A 17,050-nucleotide genomic window follows, 5' to 3' on the forward strand; every position below is an offset into this window, starting at 1 on the left:
AGCAATTGAGGCATCAGTGCAATAATCTATAGAAATAGACATTCTGACATATAACATTTTGTTCAGTTGGTTTTGTAATTTAAGAAAAAAAAAGTATGAGGGATATATGCAATTTTACTGTTTTATATGATCAGGCTACAGATGTAAACTTAATTCTGAAAATACAATGAGAGACTCCCTTATGAAACAATTTTTATATTTGTGTTTAGGAGGCATCCTCACTCTACCAACATCTGTTACATCTCAATTTGACGTAATGTGTTTACAAGGTTATCAAGAATTTCAAAAACCTCCTGAAGACATGGAGTATTTAACATGACCAGGTCAAAATTCACAAATATGTGCTTTGTCAAACTATGTGAGGAATTGTCTTATTGGTAAATATTACCATAAAAAATAACTGGTAAAGAAACCACTGCTTAAAATTTATACAACTAGATGGCTTCAGGTTGTGCCTCCAATCAAACAGTTTTTTATCTTGTATAAGTTTAAGGTGGTATTAATATCAAAAATGCATTGAAATTACTTCCTTTTTGTGTTTTCAGAAATTCAATAAAGGTTTCGTAATCTCAAATTGTGTCTATAAGGATATATATTTTAAATTGTACAAAGAAATGTATCATATCTCGTATCACACAGAAGCATAAAACGGTTCTGTTTTAGTTAAAATTTTTCATGACCGGTCTTTGTACCACTTGGGATAGCTTACGGTAAATATTAGTGACTGGGCACAGATTCAACTCAGACTACAATTTCTGTTCATAGCCAAAGACGGTGCATTGCTTTCATTTGAGAAAGTGAACAACCCACTCACTCCTCGCAGAGAGAGAGACTATCTGCTTCGGCTCCTCACCATGTCGCTGGTTCCTTCATCTTCAAAGTCATCCTCGCCTCCGTCCGTCATCTCTCCTGCCTCTACCTCGGCTGTTCCCTCCACCTCCTCTCCTCCGGAGTGGTCTTCGGCATCACCATGGAGACGATCACACACCTCCTCCTGTTTCCTCTGCATCTCTGGCAAAAGACAACGCAGACAGTGAGAGGCCGATGCCAGAACGAAACAGATTTTTATTTTTTTTTTTCAGTTTTATAGAAGCGACATTTCCAAATTAGTTTGCCTCTTTTGTTTGTGTGTCTTTGTTCAATACTTTAAATTATGCAAACACTTTTTGTCTCTTCCAGTTGATATATTGACAGGCGCTCCTACAGCAGGCAGGTTCTGCCCTCCCTCTCTGCTGTTTCTCACCGGTCTCGGAGCGATGTTGCCTCTCAATCTTTTCCAGCCTTCCCAGCAGTGAGTCGATCTTTGTCTTGATCTGCGACAGCTCCTTCTTGATGGTTAGGAGCTGGTCTGTCTTCACTGTGAGCACACATACATAAAGTTAAAAAGCATAGTTAATGTGAGATATTAACTTCACCAAATGCACATCTAAGACCTTTTAAAACCCCTTAAGACCTAAGTTTCAAATCTCTGCCTTGGTATACTTGTTTATTTTAATGTATGAAGTTCTTTCAATGTCCTGTGAGAAAATATATTTGCCCATTTATCCATAACAAATAGAACTTTTAATTTCTAGCAATAATTAAAGGAGTGCCCCTCAGATTAATTTCACTCCCTGCTACATTGAGAATGAAATTACTATAATAACCTGGTATTGGTTGGAAAGCGCAACATCTCATCTTTCAGAAACCGTAGAAATTTTTCAGATAGCGCAAAGTGTAGCGAAATTACGGTACTGCTAATTTGGGTGGATCGTCGCTGATATGTTCATTCTGGAAGCTTTTAAGTAAAACTGGAAGCGAAAATCAACAAACATTATATGAAACAATTTGATTTGATGTGTGACTGTTTTTGAATATTTGATTTCTTTATTGCAGGTTAACAGCTTACCTGCAATAAAAAAGCATTTCGAACAACCTTATTGTGGAAAAATCGAAAGAAGTGGAGCAAAGAGAAGGTCAGTCTGGTCTTTTTCGAAGTGAATTTCTCCCAGTTTTGTGAAGCGAATGTTACCACCACCATACTGTATTTACTATAATATACTATAACTGTAACAGACAGCATTTCAAAGAAGATTTTAAATCCACTGCATAAAAAGAGATATGGCCATTTTTTATCACCATCTAACAGTAGAAATTAGAAAGATAGAGAACAGAACCGCTAGTTTCAGCAAGTCACCGAAGTCATGAATCCATGAACCCACATGAAATGGGAGGTGAAAGGTTGCACCGGGTCATAGAGAGAGAATATGATTCATCGCCTGTGAATTATTGCAATAAAGTTGTACAGTTTGAACTGGAGGAGAAAACAACTACTGAAAATATTGTGCACATCTTAAGACGCAAAGCAGCCCAGACTGTCACTCTACCACCATTACACTTGACTTGTGCAAATGTTGTTCTCATAGTTTTATGTCAGCCTGATTAAATTCTTGTTTATTGCATTTTTTTTTCTTGGCTTCTCTGACCTGCATTTGAGATTAACAACTGACCTGTGTTTCTATTATAGAAAATTACTGTTTTATTACAGAAATGAAGTAGTGTTTCTTCAACTGCTATTAAGGAAGTTGGACAAAACGAAATAAATGTTTCTTTTTTTAGCATTTGTCACAAAAAAAATCTGTGAAATTTTTGAAGCTGGTAAAGGAATAAAGCTATGTTGATGTGAGAGAGAAACGGCAATCAATGGAACTTTCTGACCTATATTTAGGTTTCAGACACAATTCTAGGAATATCTTAATCAGATTATGATTCAATAATTTTATTTTTATCTTTATAGCACTATGTAGAAAAAAGTTATTTCAAAGAAAATAGATCAAAATAAATGGGAAAGAATTTCTGAAAATGGTCAAATGCTTCTACAAATATAGGTAATTTTGTCACCTTAATATTTTACTCAAATTTACTTACTTTTTTTCATTTGCAAAGCCTTTGTTCCCTGGTCACAGCTTTTACTTTGGCGAGTACATTCTTTTAAGGAAAACAACACAAACAACACCAAAGTTGTAGCAATCCATAATAATTAACTCTCTCCAAGCAAAGCAGGAAAAATTCATTAGTGGAATGAAAAAGGGGGAGAAAAAGTAAACATACGTTTAGGACCAGTGATGGACGAGCCAATATTGATTGCTCGGGAGGATGAAGAGGAGGAGGAAGAGGAAGAAGAACAGGCTCTGACCGGAAAGGAGGATTTGGCTCTGCGATTGGACGGAACAACTAGCCGAGAACGTTTAATGGGGATGACGGCTCGGGTCGGGGGCGCCACGCGGCCGTGGTACTCGAAGAGTCTGAAGGCACAAGAAACCATCAAGCTGGGAAACAGAAATGTTTAAACAATTCTAAAATGTAAAAAGAAAAGATGTCTTACATGGAGAAAAGTAACTCATGGTTGACTATAAACAAAAAAATGCTGTTTATTGCCTCATTCACTTAGACTGAGAAAGACTCGCAAAGTATCAAGATAGACTTTAAAACTGCCACATTTTTAATAAAATCCACCTCAACTTGTTAAAACAAGCCAAATTCCCCTTAAATGTAAAGGAAAACTGCAGATTTCAACTCTCCTATAAATAAGAAACCAGGGAGGAAGTAAACAATCTGCTTAAAATGTCAAAACGAGGGAACGGTCTCTGCCTTGCTGGCGCAAATGACCAGCCAGGGGACTATCTGACATTCTACGGATAAAAGCATCATTAGCAAGGAGAGGGGAAAAAAATCTCCTCAATATGACATTCATTAAGGCTATGATAATGCATTTACTACTCAGATGGAAATGAGGGTTATTCTGCACAAAAAATGGAAAATTGACAGGAAGGATTTTTTCACTAAAGGGCAACAATATCACAAGAGAGGCACTTGCTGACGAAGAAGTGATAGGTTGAAGCTTTTTACATACCTGCTGTAGAAATCATCTCTGTAGTAGTCATAGTCAAACTCATAGCCACTGTGGACAAAAATAAAACAAGCATTGTTTTCATTGTGTTCTGTGCATACATTAGGAACAAGAAAAGAAACATAAAAAAGGAGGTAAAATCTGGAACATTGGCATTTAGGCTGAATAATGTATTCAGTGGTGTTTTTTAAAGTAAGAGGCTGACATTTTGGAAAAATGTCAGCCTCTTATTAAAGGTTTTATTAGAGAAGACTCTTGATTTGAGTATACATGAGGTGTACTGTCACTCAAAAGGGTTTTAAAAGCATATGTTACTTTATTCATGTAGACCAGTTCTTTTGTGATTATGATTAATGTAGCTGTCAGGAGCATTAATAATATTTGAAAAACATTTTTTTTGAGAATTCAGTGAGGGAGACTATCGGTCACTGAGCGGACAAAGAACCTAATAGTCACAAAGATACAGCTCCAGTTTTAACTGGATGATCAAGAACGTGGCCAGACAGACACGGTAGTCTGCTTGAATTTAACAGAAATACAGCCGAGAGATTGTCAGATTGTGAGAAACAAGGTTTTAGGCTGTACTCCAAACATCATTCTAGGAGAAAAACAAACAAAACTCACTACACGATTAACACCATTTCTACTATGAAGCATGGTGGTGGCAGTATCATGCTGAGATTGTGTGTGTGGGGGCGGGGGTTATACCAGAAACTGATAAACCACTCTGCATACAAGGCAAAATGACAGCAGCCATATATATATAGAGAGAGATAACCTGCTTTACAGTGCTCTGGACCTCTGGCGAAGTCCATATTTCAACACAGAAATTACCTGAGGCAAACATTCAAAATATCAGAGGAAGGCTTCAGGAGCCGCCTGTAAATGTCTTTTAGTGGCGCAGCCAGAGCTCGGAGTTAAATCAGATATCTGTGTGCTGAGGCTGTCCATCCAACCTGACTGAAGTTGAGAAAATATACAGACAAATTGTAGAAAATACCCCGAAACAGGTCTGCCACCCAAGAAACATACCATACCAAGAAACACTTGAGGCTGTGATTGCTGCCAAAAGTACCTCACATAAGAACTAAGCCATTGCTGTGAATACTTATGTGTATTTGAATTGTTTACATGAAAAAATCCAGATGGATCTGAAAATATATTTTCAGTTTGCCATTATGGGCTAGTTTGCACTGGATCCCTGAACTGACTGCTGTGTTGCTTAGTATTCATGATGCTGTTTGTTCACTAATGTTGTCTAAAATACCTCTGAGGCCTTCAAAGCCCAACTGTCATACTGTCTGATTTTTTATGTTGTTTATTCTTTTTTTTTCTTTGGCTACAAATATACGCCACAGTTTTCAACTTTTTATTTCCATAGCTGCATTTGAAAATCCTGCATCCGTTTCTTTCCATTCCACATTCCACGTTGATCACAAACAAACTGCAGTAAAGTATAAAGAAGCTATTAGCTGTTATGTGACAAATTGTGAAAAAAAAATTCTTACAGCTGACATCAGAAATTAGCAAACATTCTTGTGAGACTATTTGCTTTTTCTCATCTTCAGAAGGTGATTGGACTGTACTGGTTTTTATTAAGACTGCAATTTAAATACTAGTAAGTGCAAACATTTTGTTGCCAGCATTTGAAATAATATAATATAATATAAATGAATTATGCTACATTGCATACTAATAAAATATATAACTTTGCAGATACAATTAGCATTATGTTGCTTTGAGGGGTTAATGTGGTGGAGTACACAAACAAAAAAGTTTAATTTCTCTGAATTATTTCTTTGGTCTTTTTCTAGACTAATGTTTTATTGTTCTATCTGCTTGATTTTGCATTCCAACAGGTAGGATTTACAAAATATGAAAGCACCTTTTAATAATAACAGGAAAGCCTCACAATCCCAGCCCCACCCTCAAACGTTTCACCTCCATCCTGCAGTAAATTATCATCTGAGTTTTCATAGAAACACCAAAAAGTCCAAAAAGTTCCCTGTATCTTCTGCATTAATTAAGATAAATTAAGATAAGTCAACAAACTTGTGGCTTCATTCAACATTTCTGCAATACGAACGAAAAAGACAAAATCATTACTACAAAGCTATAACAAAAGATGACTTGTATTTTTGTGTTTGCTCTTTAGCTTTTTGCGCATAAAGAAAAGGGAAGACGTGTAACATACGCAAAGAGAACATTAAAAAGCACCAACATAGACTTCTGCATTTCCTTCTCTTTGACTGCAGACAATGAGAAGATGATCCGAGTTGACAACAAAAAAATCTGAAATGAAACACTGAAATAATATAAACCCATCACACACACCTGTAAATGGATGAGAGAGGTCTCTTGGAGAGCATCTTCGGTCTGTATGGTTTTGGTTCTCCTGCCATGTTGATATCTGGAAGTAAACACATGGTTATTCAGACAAAACATGTCATCAGTAGGGAAGCCATGTCGGGTTTAGGTTTTTAATGAACAATCTTAATCTTAGTTCTTTTTTCAGCAAAACAGAACCACTGTATAATGCTACCACCACCATGCTTAACAGTAAGTATGATGGTATTAGACTTGAAAGCCTTACATTTACGTTTACATTCTTTAATTCAAAGAATGTAAACCATTAAAAATACTCACAGCAACTTTTAGCTTTTATTAAATTCCAAAAATATAAATTTTACTGCCATAGATTCTTTCTTAGTCTGACCCTCTGAGATTATGGTTATGTAAAACTTGTTTAGTTTACTAGTCTATGACATAAATAAGTGTTGGTGGTTCTTCGTACTCATCCTTTCCTATTTTATTTCATTTGGGAGCTGTAATGCCGGTCAGATGTTTGGACCTTGGACATTTTTAGGTGATCTAACATGACAATAATCTCAAATTCACATTCAGATTTAGGAGGGATAACATGGACTAGCGTTATGTTTCTGTAAAGTCCCAACCTCGACTGAGCTTAAAAGTCTCTGTTTGTTTATAATAATGTGTCTCAACATTAATTTTGAGCTTTTCCATGTAGGCAAAAGTAAAATAAAAAAGTAAGTAATTGTCTGTGGGAGAATAAAGTTTAGATTAAAAAAAAACTGGAAAAAGACACAGGGAGACATGCAAGCAATTTAAAATGTAAATCAATAATCTTCAAATTGTGGGAATCTGGAGAAACCAGTCAGGTAGAACAGGAAAATGTTTGGGGTACAAACAAAAACCCACAAAAACCTTCAGCTGACATACAGGACTATCTGGAAAAAAACAGCGCGACTGCTTCAAGGAGACAGTTAAACGAGAGCAACACATGATCCAGAAGAATGGTATTACTAAGCTGGTGCTACAAAGCATTCTGCTTCCAATATGCTGAGTGATAGTGACAAACCTAAAAGCCAGATTAGAAGAAAAAAAAGAACTTCCTTGGCATGACAAGTTGATTACTGATGTTTTGGGAATGTGGAGCTTAAAAAAACTAGAGTGGCAAAATGAATTCAGCAAGTTGGAAAACTTGTATTCATCATCCTGAAAGCTGCGAATAAGACGTACTTGAACGCTTCAAAATGAGAATTATTCCAAACACAACCCCGAGATGACCTTTTATTGGCTATAGCAGGAAGATGAGAAGGTTCTGGAGAGGTCATCTCAGACTTATGATATAACTGAGCTACTTAGGGGAGAATAAACTCGAGGACTTACAGGAACTGGGGGCTTTTTGCCAAGAATAATGGGCAGCTTTACTGTCTGAGAAGATTAAATTCCTCACATCGAAATCCAGCTCTTGATGTTAAAAATCTCATTAGTCGTTTGCTGAAAGAGCTCCAAAAAATGATTGCAATCCTAAAGTTGTTGTGAAAGTCATGTCTGTGACGATTGTTGGTGAACCACTGATTGGAATTATATGTTACAATTACAGATTGTCAAGCACTTTTAAACCTCCATGACTTCATGTATTAAAAATAAATTATGCTTTATTTCTTTTAGATTTTCCTGTGAGTTGTATGAATCTGACAGTTAGTCAGTGTGGAGCATATTACAGCAAAGAAATACAAAATGTAATAATGAAATGGTAGCATAGAGAAATGTTTCCCAACCCTGGTCCTCAAGGCACATTGTCCTACATGTTTTAGAGGTTTCCCTGCTTTAACTTGCCTGATTCAACTGATTGCAGTTCAACAAACACCTGTTAATCAGTCATCAATTGAAATCAGCTGGACTGAAGCAAGGAACTACCTAAAACATGCAGGGCAGTGTGCCTTGAGGACCAGGGTTGGGAAACACTGGGAAATGTTTCTAGGTAAGTTGGTATTTTACACATATGCAATTATTTAAAGTGTAACTAACCCCCAAAATAACTTTTTTGCATATAAACTGTGTAAATAGGTTTTGAATTTTGACATTTTTGTGTAAATTTGTTTAATTCTACATTATTTTGCCTAAAACCGTCTCAGTGCTGCCCACCTTAGAACAAACAATGCCTAATCAATTGATTTCTCCAAATGGTACGGGTTTACTTCACCCAGCCCCAAGTTCAGGTATAAAACCATACCACTCAGACTCAGTTTTTTGACAAAAAGTCTCTAAAGATGTCTGGAAAGTATCAGTGCTTCTATCGTCCTGACCACATCAGTTTGTGACCTTATGATTTAAGTTATGCAAAACGACGATGGTTAAAGCGCACCGGCTGGTCCACATCCAAATTGTTTGGCTTCATACAGGCATAGTCAAAGTATGGATGTAAAAACTGATTGAAATGCTGCAGGCTGACCTTGAACAAGTCATTAATGCTAAAAAAAAAAAAAAACTCCAAATATGGCTCAGCCAAAGCAATTCAGCAAGGAAAGTGAGCCAGATTGTGATGTAAAAGACTACAGCCAGTTTTCTGAAATGCTTGACAGCATTTGTTGTTGTCAAGAGGGACACAACCAGAACATTAGGTTGCATTTCAAATTTCTTTAAAGTATAATTGAATTTTTTCAACATGTACACTCTGTTTTATATTAAATTCAGAAATGCTTTTTTGGATTTATATAATTTTAACTTGCTTGAATAACAACTCAGACCCTGAACATTTTCTGTTTACAAAGTTGTTAAAAAGATGTATTGCCACAACAGGAAAGAAGCCAAACTTTGAGATGACAGCAAATTTCATTAGTGGAAAGAGCCAGATTATGCAAGACAGAAAGAAAGCTCAAAGTCAGTGTTAGGACAGAGCGGGGAAAAAACAACAACAAAGAAATCTCCTTTAAGTGCATTAGGGAGAGTACTGTGACTGATCTGTACGCTGGTCACGGCTCCCATCATGACTGACATCCCCTCTCTACCTGCCAAGAACTGTGCTGCATTAAAGCCGGCACGTATCATTGCATTCAGTCTGTCAAGCTTGCTGTCAGCGCCTCTGCTCAAAATCAACTCAATATTCCTTGAGTGCTGCTCAAGGGCATATACAAAAACACAAACAACCTTTTTAAAAAAAAACTCACTGATGATAAAACATCTGCAGCTCTAGGGATTTGGCTGTAGAAACATGCTACAACAGGGTCTGAAGTTAAGCCAATGTACCTGAAGGTGAAGCAAGTGCATAAGATGATAATAAGTCCTCAGCTGCAATGTTAACATTCTGAACTTATGAATTAGAAAGCCTGTTAGATAGGTTTCCATTTTCCTCCGGTGTTTCTTTTCTTTCAGAAAACATCTAGATCTTTATAAACACTTTCCGTAAACTCGCCACAGTGCATCCTTCCTCATCTGCTCTCTTTCTTTAGATTGCCTTTATTTCCTCTTCCCGTCCCTAATGGACTAATGGAGTGGGGATGTGTCGGCGGCTCCGAGGTGCTTGGGGACAGCTGTACCATTATCATTAGGACAGAGGAAGACGTGAGCAAGCTTCACATTGTTAGAGCGTCTTCTCCTCTAGTTCCCCACTAGGATTATCAAAGAGTGAGCGGAGCACTAAAAAGCACTCTAAAACGACCACCTCCGTCCCTCCACCCCCTGGCAGACACAAACACACACAGAGCCTCTGATTAATTACAGTCATTATTCTAATCATAGTCAAAAGTGGCATGAATATGGGTGTGTGTGCTTGCAGACAGACTTGTTTGCCCGAGCATCCATAAAAGTTGAGACTGGATGAAGAACACAATGAGACTGTGTTGCTAAGCAATAGCCACTTAGGACTTGATGGATACTATAAACTATGAGCAGAATCACATTGAGGGGGGAATTAACAGGCAATTTATGATTGAACCATTATGAACTGGTTGGCTACAGCAGGACCCAGCAGCTACCAACTCAAGGTGTGACAGAGAAGTATGAGAAAGTTGACTATTCCCAAAGCGAGTGACTATTGAGGGATTCTCTTGCTCAGGACAAATTGCTGGAAAAACAGCTATAAGGAATCACTTTTAGACTCTGATATCTGATGCCTGCAAACCTGCTTTGTGGATTGCAAGACTAGTAAGGGCCGAGCAGAACAGAGCATTATGAGTCCAGTGATGTAACACTAAAGTGACCCATAGTCAGTTGTTTTACCAAAACTAAACTTTGTTTCATTTAGTCTCAGTTTTATTTGTTTGAGGAGATGTTGTTTTTAGATGTGCAGCTATTAAAGTTGGAGTTTTTGTAATTGTCTAAGGAAAAAAATAATGAAATTCACTTTTTAAATGTAAAACGATTCTGTATAATTGTGTGTGTGTGGGGGTGGGTGTGTGTGTGTGTGTGGAACACTACTACTGTATGTCTTTGAGGTAAATTTTAATGTTCTCTACATTGTTCAGTGGTGCTGTGTTTTAGAACAATACAAGATGTTTCTCTGATAGTAACGTAAAACAGCAGAATGTTAGTCCCTCTAAGATTTAAGAAGTTATTCATTCAAACTGGACAAGATTGCAACACCCATTAAACATTGAATTCTTTCTTGTAAAATGTTCACATAATGAAGTCTACGCTTACTTTTTATGTATTTTGGGAAGACAAAGTCATTAAATTGTACTTCATAAAAAATAAGAAGTACCTGGAGAGAACCCACACACAAACTTTATCCAGAAAGACTAGGGTGGGATTGGAACCCATGACCTTCCTGCTGCAAGGCAATACCACTACCAGCTGTTCCACAATGCAGCCCATTTTATTCCAGTTAGCTGAAATAATTTGATTGAGACACTTCAGCTAATCGCAAACATCAGCCTGAGAAAAATGTGCTAAAATCCTCAGTTTAATGTGTTAGATGTTTAAAGAGTTTCTTGCTTTTCACACATTTTAAGGTCACCAAACAATAACTCTGTGGAGGATAAAATATGATTAGAAAAATAAGGAAATCACTCAATCAGAATATCTTGCACAAAGGTTTGCAAAGACTGTAACTCAGAGCACCTGGAACACAGCAAGCTCTTTCAGATTTTAAGATCTAACCTACGGACTTTAGTACAAGTTTTTTATACCAAGGAACAGAAGTGCAAAAATATTTATAAGACAGACTGTGAGAGCTAGCTTCTCTACAGGCTACTGTGAGAACTAAGCTCTTTATCTTTAGTCTCTTGTAGCTGCAGACTGAGCTCAGACAGATGACCTACAGAGTGGCAAAGCAGAGAAAGCTTATTCCACAGAGTCCGTAGGCATGATAAAATATTTTACAAATACCATAAAGCTCAACAGTTATGAGACTTTAGCAAGATACAAAACATCCCATTAAAACTTCAGTAAAATTAAGAGCTGGGCTTTGCTTCAGCTCAGTTTTTCCATTTCTGAGGTTTTATTCAGTCTTTGGTGAATTTGCTGGTAATTGTTTTTTGTGGTAGTTGTTATGTTCAGTTCTGATCCATTTTTAAAAAATATATGGTCTCTCATAATCCTAAAGCACATGTTAGAACAGTTCAAATATGTAAAGATGGTCAGTCTCTTTCTTACTGTGGAGTCACATCCTTTCAGATCATATAACAAGAAAGGATGTTGCCTATTCTATTGTGACATTTTAAGGTCCATTAAGATTTCTTTTAGTGTCCTGCTGTCGGGGCTAAACTGCTTGGAAAGCCAGACCAGACTATGTTAGTAGATGCTGCCAATATCTTCCACTTGTAGACTCATAAATTATTTTTGAAACATCTTCAAATCTTTTACCAGGTTTGATTGAGTTTGGTAAAATCTGTTGATTTTACAAATTGAGGAGGCACAGCAAACTAAACATCTTACGTCTAAACAGTTAAGAAGGAATGCTCTCATCACATGTAGAAACCAAAGCTACACACCTGGTGTAGTTTAGGAGAGTGCGAGGTAGAAGTGCCTGCCGTTCACAGACACAGAGGGTTGTATTCAGGTCTTAAATCTCCTTCCTTCGGGTGGACATGGTATTGTCAATCATTTTAATGAGACCAACAAGTTAATAATGAGTTTTTCTTTCACTCATATGCTTCCTCATTTATTCCTTATTGTTTGATTCTTTAAAGAAAACGGCAGAATTTACAGAATTTTTAACAGCTTAAAATCTTCATTACATTAATTTGCTGGTCGTTAGACTCTAAACCTTGTTTATAAAAAGGAACATTAAACTTTAAATAGAGAAGCAAAAGGACAGAAGGCATGGATGAAAAACACAATGGATTCCATTTTGCACTTAATATTTAATTGAAGATGCTGTGTTCCCTTGTTGGTCTCACTATAATGAGGGATTATGTCCAAATGGAAAGCTGCTAAAATACAAAAAAATGCTGTACACAATTTCTTTGGCTATTGATTTGCAGTAATTCTTTTTCCATAAACATACAACTGTGTTTTGTTTTTCAATCCAGGCTTTCTGAAAGTATAAAACCTTTTACCATATTCTACATGCTCTGCAGGAAACGTTGACATTCTCTAACTCTACATTTCTACTAGCAGGGACAATTGAAGGTCACTTTTACTTATTTACCTCAGATTTTGTTTATCTTGGTTCTTTTTTCTGCTCATTTCTATTAACATTCATTTGAATTCTCAGTACTTTCATCATAAACCCTCAAATGTTTTTAAAAAATAGCAATAATTACTGACAAATAGAGCTGCAATAAGGTACTGGGTTCAAATGCTGGTCTACATGGAGTTTAAATGTTTTGGTATTCTAGCGTCCTCCCAGTCCAAAAACATTGACTGTAGTTTGTCCCGAGTGTGTGTGTACGTGTGTGTATGGTTGGATATAATCACCAGCCCTCCCTGGAATCAAGGACACGCGGATATAAACAATGAACTGATGAGAAGTAATTAAGGGACCATTTAGCCTAACTGTGGCATTAACATCGTTTGTATCAATGTCAGTTATTTTTTTTCTCTCCCATTATAAATTCATGTACTGGTTTAAAGAAAGTCCCATTTGGATTATCAATTTAGTTTCCTTTTAATTTTCATTTTATTCTCAAATAGTCCATTTTTAAATGAGTCATAGTGTTTTTTATAGGACTAGCTCCAGGTTTATGAGACCCCAGTGTAACTTTATCTGCCTCCAACGGAAAAGATGAGTTTTTATCCATCCAACCCGGATCCCTGAAGAAGACAGCCATCTCCACCTCAGGGCCCCCGACTCACTTAAGACTCATTTATATTAATGAAGCCGAGCCTGTGAGTATATTGCTCTCTTACTGAGGGCGTATTTGTCTGTTTCCACTTACCTCTGTGCGCCCCAGAGCGGTGATTATTAGATGGACTGGGCAAACGCAAACACATTAATCTCAATACCTCCAACTGGTAATTCAGATTGTTTTGAACCAAATATCCACAAAAGTGTCAGAGGTTCAATGGTATACAAACCCGAATAAAGACTGTTTAAAATGTTGTGACATTATCACCACAAACTTTTATGTAACTTCTTAGGATTTTATTTAAAAGACCAACACAAAGTAGTGCATGAATTTGGAAGTTGGCCTTCAAATATTTTGCAAATAAAAATCTGATAAGTTTGGTATGCATTTGTATTGATGCCCCCTGAGGAAATATTTTTGTAGAACCACATTTTGTTTCAGCTACAGCTACAAAGCATTTGCACATTTAGAGACTGAATTTTTTTAATGATTTTTCTTCTTTCTTTTAAAATAGCTACAGTCAGATTAAATGGAGACCATCCAAGAACTTCAAACTTCAAGATTTGGGTTTGAACTTTAATGGGTTAGAATGTCTAATGCATTAGACCATTCTAATAAATTAATCTGTTGCATGTTAACGGTACTGCTGGAAAGTGAAACCCCACCCTAATCTCATGACTTTTTCAAACTGGCACACGGTGTGCAGTTTCAAAAAGCACACAGTATCAGAACGTGTTGCACTGGTAGAGCTCTGCATCATTAAATCTTAATGTTAATTCACACCAAGTGATTCTGGTTACATGCCAGACTGCTGGACTTGTTGCTGCATCCCCACAGGATCCCAGTCCAACAATAAATAGACAGCGGGTTACAGCAATTGATGAGCTTTTTATTGGAGTCAAACGCTGAAAAAAGGGAGGAGGAGGACAGAAAAGAGACAGCTGGGAAAACTCATAAATGTGTAAAAACAGAAGAATTAAACATCACTCCCAGCAGGGGTCAGACTGCATGATGTTGCCAAAAAATATCAGAGGCTGCGTCATGTGTATCGCAGGTCATCTTCAGAGGTGGGTACAATGAGTTAAGGTAACTTGAGTAACTGTAAAAAATGCAGTCTTATTGCTGCACCAAATTAATTTTATTTTAACTTCTTATTTTTGGAATAAAACGTCTCTGACTAATGACCACTGATCTAAGCTCACAACCAGAGATAAACAATATTAGCCAAGATGTGAACCTGGTTTGCACCAAACATGTCTTCTGTCCAGCAGACTGCTGGACAGAAGAAACACATCCACATAGCATGATGATGCCACCACCATGTTTCAGGGTAAAGATGTTGTGTTCACAATGGAGTGTTTCCATTTTTAGGTGGATGAGAATGTAAGTTTGTAGTTGTGCCACTCTTAAATGAAATTACGCACATGTGGATGGTTTCTAATAAGGTGACTTCTGAAAGTGGGTTGGCGGCACTGGATTTTATTTAATGGTAGTAGAGTGAAGTGGCATAAATGCAAACGCATGCCACACTTTCCAGATTTTTATTTATAAACCTGTTAGAAGACCGTGAATCACTTTGCTACATAGAAGGGCCTAATACATAAAATACTGATAACCGTAGATGGAGGCTCAAGGAATACAAATAGCTTTGTTCGGAGACTTAATTTTTTTTGTATGAACTTTATGTTTATTTATTGTTGCTACTGTTGTTGCTGGTTTTGGTCTTTTGCGTATTTTGTTGCAGCACAACATAAATTTGTCCTGTGGGAGACATAAAAAAAAAACAACCTTGAAAGCACTGCAGCTGTTTCTGTTGAGCCAAGCACAACTTTCAGAGAAGTTACTTTAACATTGATCAATAGACTTTAGGCCTTCTGCTACTGTTTTGTGTCGTTCAGGAAGAGTGAAGCAGCGGAGCGCTGTCTAAACGTTTAACACATAAACGACCTTGTGGTAAATGCTGTTTGGAAAATAGAACAGGGGAGGCTGTTTTCCTTCCTCCTCTTTTGGCTGAACAGAATTTTTGGCACAAAATGGATCACTCCTCGCACAGAGGAAGCTCCATCGCCTCGATGATACGCATCCTGAGAGCAGGTGAGCTGTGTTTGATTAAGAGATCATCCAGGGTACCTGCATGAATGCAAATGTGCACCTGAGGGACGCCCGGCATGACACCGCTCCACAGATTCTATCTACAGCCTGTAAATCCGACAGCTGGGACTTGTATTAATCTCCCATCATGGTTCAAGGGCAGGGGTCTCTTTTATTGCACCTGTGAGTGTCAGCTCGCTCTGGGCTCAGAGACCGACGGCTCCGATCGAGGAGAAGGCACAGTGAGTGAAAGTGGGCTGCAGTTTTAGGTAGAATTTTATGTGTATTCAAGCATGGAGACATTTACTGTAGCTGTCAAAGCAAAGCAGGATGAAATCAGAGTTTGATGTACCCGTTACAATTATACCACAAGCTAGGCCCACTTTCTCACATAAACAACATTTACATAGTCAATATATCAATTTGTCTACACTTGTAAGGTTCTTGAGGGAACTAAAAGATCATTTGAAACAAAATTTGCATTTTTCTATAAACTAAAACTACGATAAATACACCAGGCAAGCCAATTTGCCGCTCTACAGCCCATTTGAGGTAGAATTTACCGACCTAAAATCTAAATGCAGAGCTGAGCTCTCTGAAGTTTTTTTTTTTTAAAAGCAAGTAGGGCTGTATTTCTGCTCACTCATCAGTCAGGCACAGGATGTATCCTTGGACATGCTATACAGCACACTTCCATATAAATACTGCAGATACTTTCCCTTACATTTGCTGCATCATATTTTAATAAAGCTGAATTCTTAAGCAGTTCTTTCCAAAACCATAAATTAATTGAGATTTAAGCTTGAAAGATTTCAGTTTCTATATCTCATAAGTTTTCTTCAATGCATCAGGGAATGAAGCATCCTAAGCAGTACCAGAAACTGCTTTTTGTCCATTTCCAAATGGCTTTTAGACCTCAGAACAACCTACTCTCATTTTCCCTCTATGTGCTTCAAAATGAAAAAAACAAACTAAATCCATAAAAATTACTTTGTTGGTTTAGTTACTGTATCCCTGACTATAAAACTGAAGTCATATTTAAAAAAAATTCTATCATCTTTGCAACCAACATTATGCTCCTTTACGAGACTGAGCTTTTTTTTTTTTTTTTACCATTTTTGTGCAGCGGTGACTTTCCTTTATGCCTTTTTGAGTTTTTCTAAGGTAATTTTGATGTATGGAAAGTTGAAGTTTCAACACATCAAAGAAAACTCAACACTCTGCACAGGTGGAATCTGATGACAGCACTCAAACCTTACTGATTGACTGGAATCGACTTGTTGTTTTCAGCTTTCAGTCTCTTCAGGTGGATGTTTTTGTTTTAAAAAAAACACACTTTCAGAACAAATACATCCATGCTACCTTACAATACGAGTATTGTTGATTTTTTTAAATTAACCCATAATAAGCATATTGTCTAAATCTGAAGATTCAGATGATTTAAACTTTCATCTTCCCTGTAGCTTCTAAGGGATTTCCATCTTTTTCTCCATTTTGGCATCTTTTTATTATGATGCAATAACTTGGCTTTTAT

At 37.1% G+C, this 17,050-nt stretch overlaps 1 protein-coding gene across 4 annotated transcripts in view; it reads right to left on the reverse strand.

The window, feature by feature from the left end:
• LOC102229287 (RNA-binding Raly-like protein) overlaps positions 1–17,050 on the reverse strand; it is a 64,382-nt gene that overhangs the window by 2,032 nt on the left and 45,300 nt on the right. For 3 of the 4 annotated variants that reach the window (XM_023336108.1, XM_023336107.1, XM_023336109.1), the window contains exons 3-8: positions 6,224–6,299; positions 3,893–3,940; positions 3,091–3,284; positions 2,908–2,967; positions 1,244–1,357; positions 854–1,011 (exon numbers count right to left, since the gene is read on the reverse strand). In XM_023336108.1, coding sequence (XP_023191876.1) covers positions 854–1,011; positions 1,244–1,357; positions 2,908–2,967; positions 3,091–3,284; positions 3,893–3,940; positions 6,224–6,299 — 650 coding nt within the window. The remainder of the gene's footprint in view (positions 1–853; positions 1,012–1,243; positions 1,358–2,907; positions 2,968–3,090; positions 3,285–3,892; positions 3,941–6,223; positions 6,300–17,050) is intronic. The other variant, XM_023336110.1, reaches the window with a different exon arrangement.

The sequence above is a fragment of the Xiphophorus maculatus genome, chromosome 6, assembly GCF_002775205.1.
Source record: "Xiphophorus maculatus strain JP 163 A chromosome 6, X_maculatus-5.0-male, whole genome shotgun sequence".
Lineage (NCBI taxonomy): Eukaryota > Metazoa > Chordata > Actinopteri > Cyprinodontiformes > Poeciliidae > Xiphophorus > Xiphophorus maculatus.